General features: G+C 38.8%; 1 protein-coding gene across 1 annotated transcript in view; it reads left to right on the top strand.

The window, feature by feature from the left end:
- ZYG11A (zyg-11 family member A, cell cycle regulator) overlaps nucleotides 1-2,950 on the top strand; it is an 83,918-nt gene that overhangs the window by 15,450 nt on the left and 65,518 nt on the right. Inside the window, exon 2 of the mRNA XM_059374761.1 lies at nucleotides 1,560-1,725. Coding sequence (XP_059230744.1) covers nucleotides 1,560-1,725 — 166 coding nt within the window. The remainder of the gene's footprint in view (nucleotides 1-1,559; nucleotides 1,726-2,950) is intronic.

Here is a 2,950-nt window from a genome sequence, read left to right on the forward strand (position 1 = left end):
TTCAGGGTCCTGGGATCGAGTCCCACATCGGGCTCTCTGCTCGGCAGGGAGCCTGCTTCCTTCTCTCTCTCTCTGCCTGCCTCTCAGTGTACTTGTAATTTCTCTCTGTCAAATAAATAAATAAAATCTTAAAAAACAAAACAAAACAAAAAAAAAAAACAACAACTCTGGGACAGAACACAGATTGGGGACTATCTACAAAAGGACATAGGGAATTTTGGGGTCATAGAACTGCTCTCTATCTTTATTATGGTGGTGGTACATGACTGCATTTATTAAAATTTATAGAACTAAGGATACAACAAAAAGTAATTTTTTTTTTTTTTTTTTTTTTTTTGCTATGTGTGATTTACACCTCAGTTAAAAAACAAAAACAAAAATGTATAGGAAGAAAGTGATTACAGTAGTCCCTCCTTATCTGAGGTTTCACTTTCTCTGGTTTTACTTACTAGAAAGCAGCTCTGGTCCAGAAGCAGGTGATCTTCCTCCTGTTGTATTGTCAGAAGGTAGTGTCGTTTATCTAACTACATCTCATCACATAGGCATTTTATCAATTTTATATCATCACAGGTAGGGTACGTTGTAGTATAATCAGATATTTTGAGAGAGACTACATTCATGTGGCTTAATACAGTGTGTTACTCTCTTACAGTGCCTAATTTATAAATTGAACTTTATTGTAGGTATGTATGTATATATTGAAGAGAATATGGGGGTCAACAGAAGGTTTTTTGTTGTAGTTGTTTTTAAGATACATAGTAGAGCACAAGTTACATGTTAAGAATGATTTATTTGAGGAGAGTTTGAAAGATGTATGTATGAATGAAGAAATGACAGGAAGAGGCAAGGAGAGATGAAATTCAGTCAGCACATGTGGAAGTATTCATCTTTTCATGAACTGTTGAGGGTAATAATAGGCAATCCTTCCTATCCTCTGGGACATAGTAATCATTGAATAAATACTTGTTGAATGAATGACCATGTGATTTCTGTGTTAGTTGTCCCGTGTGTTTTATTGAAATTGTCAGATTTCTTGGTTGTATTCTGCATTAAAACTGTAGCTCCAAAAGGATTAGAACTATATTTTGCTCATCCTGTATTTTCAGTGGCTGGTACAGAACAGGTGATGAGTGAAAGATTGAGAGAAATTAATTATTTTCATGCTAGAACAGAAAGTAAAATAGATAAAATTTTCCATTCAGTTAACAGTTGGAATAAGGTGATTTCGTTACATATAAATCATATAAATCACTATTAAGATAAAGATAAAGATCTTCAGATAGCTTCATCAAGTAGTTTCTTGTATTTTTTTTTTTAAAGATTTTATTTATTTATTTGACAGAGATCACAAGTAGGCAGAGAGAGAGGACAAAGCAGGCTCCCCGCCAAGCAGAGACCCCGATGTGGGGCTCGATCCCAGGACCCCGAGATCACGACCTGAGCCGAAGGCAGAGGCCCAACCTACTGAGCCACCCAGGCGCCCCTAGTTTCTTGTATTTTGCATGACCACTTTTATGTTGAATTTTTGTAGGTGTATTCTAACAAAGTTTGTTTTTTAGGAGGAGGCATCTCCCTACACTTTGGTCAACATCTGTCTGAACGTCCTGATTGCTAACTTAGAGAAATTGTGTTCTGAAAGATCTGATGGAACCTTGTGCCTTCCGGACCATTGGAATTTCCCTCAGGAAGTAGCTGATCGATTCCTTGGGGTAATGACGTGGCAAGGTAAAGATAAAGCTCCTTTATTTTTATTTTATTTTATTTTGATAAGGTTCCTCTATATTGTACTCTAGCACTTTACTATTTGAAAAGCACTTTCATATAAAATTCCTGTTTAGCTCTCACAAGAAGTGGATGGGAAATATGGAAATTATTCCCATTTTATTTGTGTGGAGATTTGAATCTTCTAGTCTTTTTGGGATTCCTTGATGGAAATTTATCTTGCTTCTAGGCTTACCTTACTATTGGCTTAGCAGAGTGAAGACGGTGGGGAACTAAACCAGGTTCCCACTTCATCTGCTCTCTAGCTTCTGAAATGCTGTTGCTGTAGTCCTGTCTCCTACTATTTTTTTTTAAAGTTTTACTTAAGAAATCTCTGCACCCAGCATGGGGCTCAAATTAATGACCTGAGATTAAGAGTCACATACTCTTTCTTCTGACTGAACCAACCAGGTACCGCTTCTACTCTTTTCATTGTGAATATGAGACTTTGAAAAATTTTTTCCAGGGTACCTGAGTGACCCGGCTGTTAAGCAGTTAACTCTTGATTTTGGATCAGGTCGTGACTGCTGGGTCCTAGGATTGAGCCCTGCATCTGTCTTTCTCCACGCTTGGTGTAGAGTCTGCTTGAGGTTCTCTCCCTCTCCCTCTCGCCCTCCTGCTTATGCTCACTTGCTCTCTCAAATAAATAAATCTTAAAAAAGAAAAAAAAACTGTTAAAGAAAATTTTTTCTCTTTACTTCCCATTGTAGTTGGGCTTTCAAGGGCTATGTTTAATTTGCCATGTTACAGTTTTTTCTTTTTTCCTTTTTTTTTTTTTAAGAGAGAGCAAGTGAGCAAACATGAGCCAGGGGAGGGGCAGAGGGATAAGCACACTCGCCACTGAGTGGGGATCCTGACACGGGACTCCATCACAGGACTCTGAGAGCATGACGCTTAACTGATTGAGCCATCCAGGCACCCCTACAGTTTTTTCTTAATAAGAAGTTTTTTTTTTTTGTAACAAGTTACTGAGATGTATTTCACATACTGTATAATTCGCCCATTTAATATGTACAGTTCATGGGGCACCTGGGTGGCTCAGTGGGTTAAGCCTCTGTCTTTGGCGCTCAGGTCATGATCTCAGGGTCCTGGGGGTCCTGGGATTGACCCCTGCATCAGGCTCTCTGCTAGGTGGGGCGCCTGTTTCCCCCTCCCTGTCTCTCTACCTGTCACTCTGCATACTTGTGAT

Source organism: Mustela nigripes, chromosome 14, assembly GCF_022355385.1.
Source record: "Mustela nigripes isolate SB6536 chromosome 14, MUSNIG.SB6536, whole genome shotgun sequence".
Classification (NCBI taxonomy): domain Eukaryota; kingdom Metazoa; phylum Chordata; class Mammalia; order Carnivora; family Mustelidae; genus Mustela; species Mustela nigripes.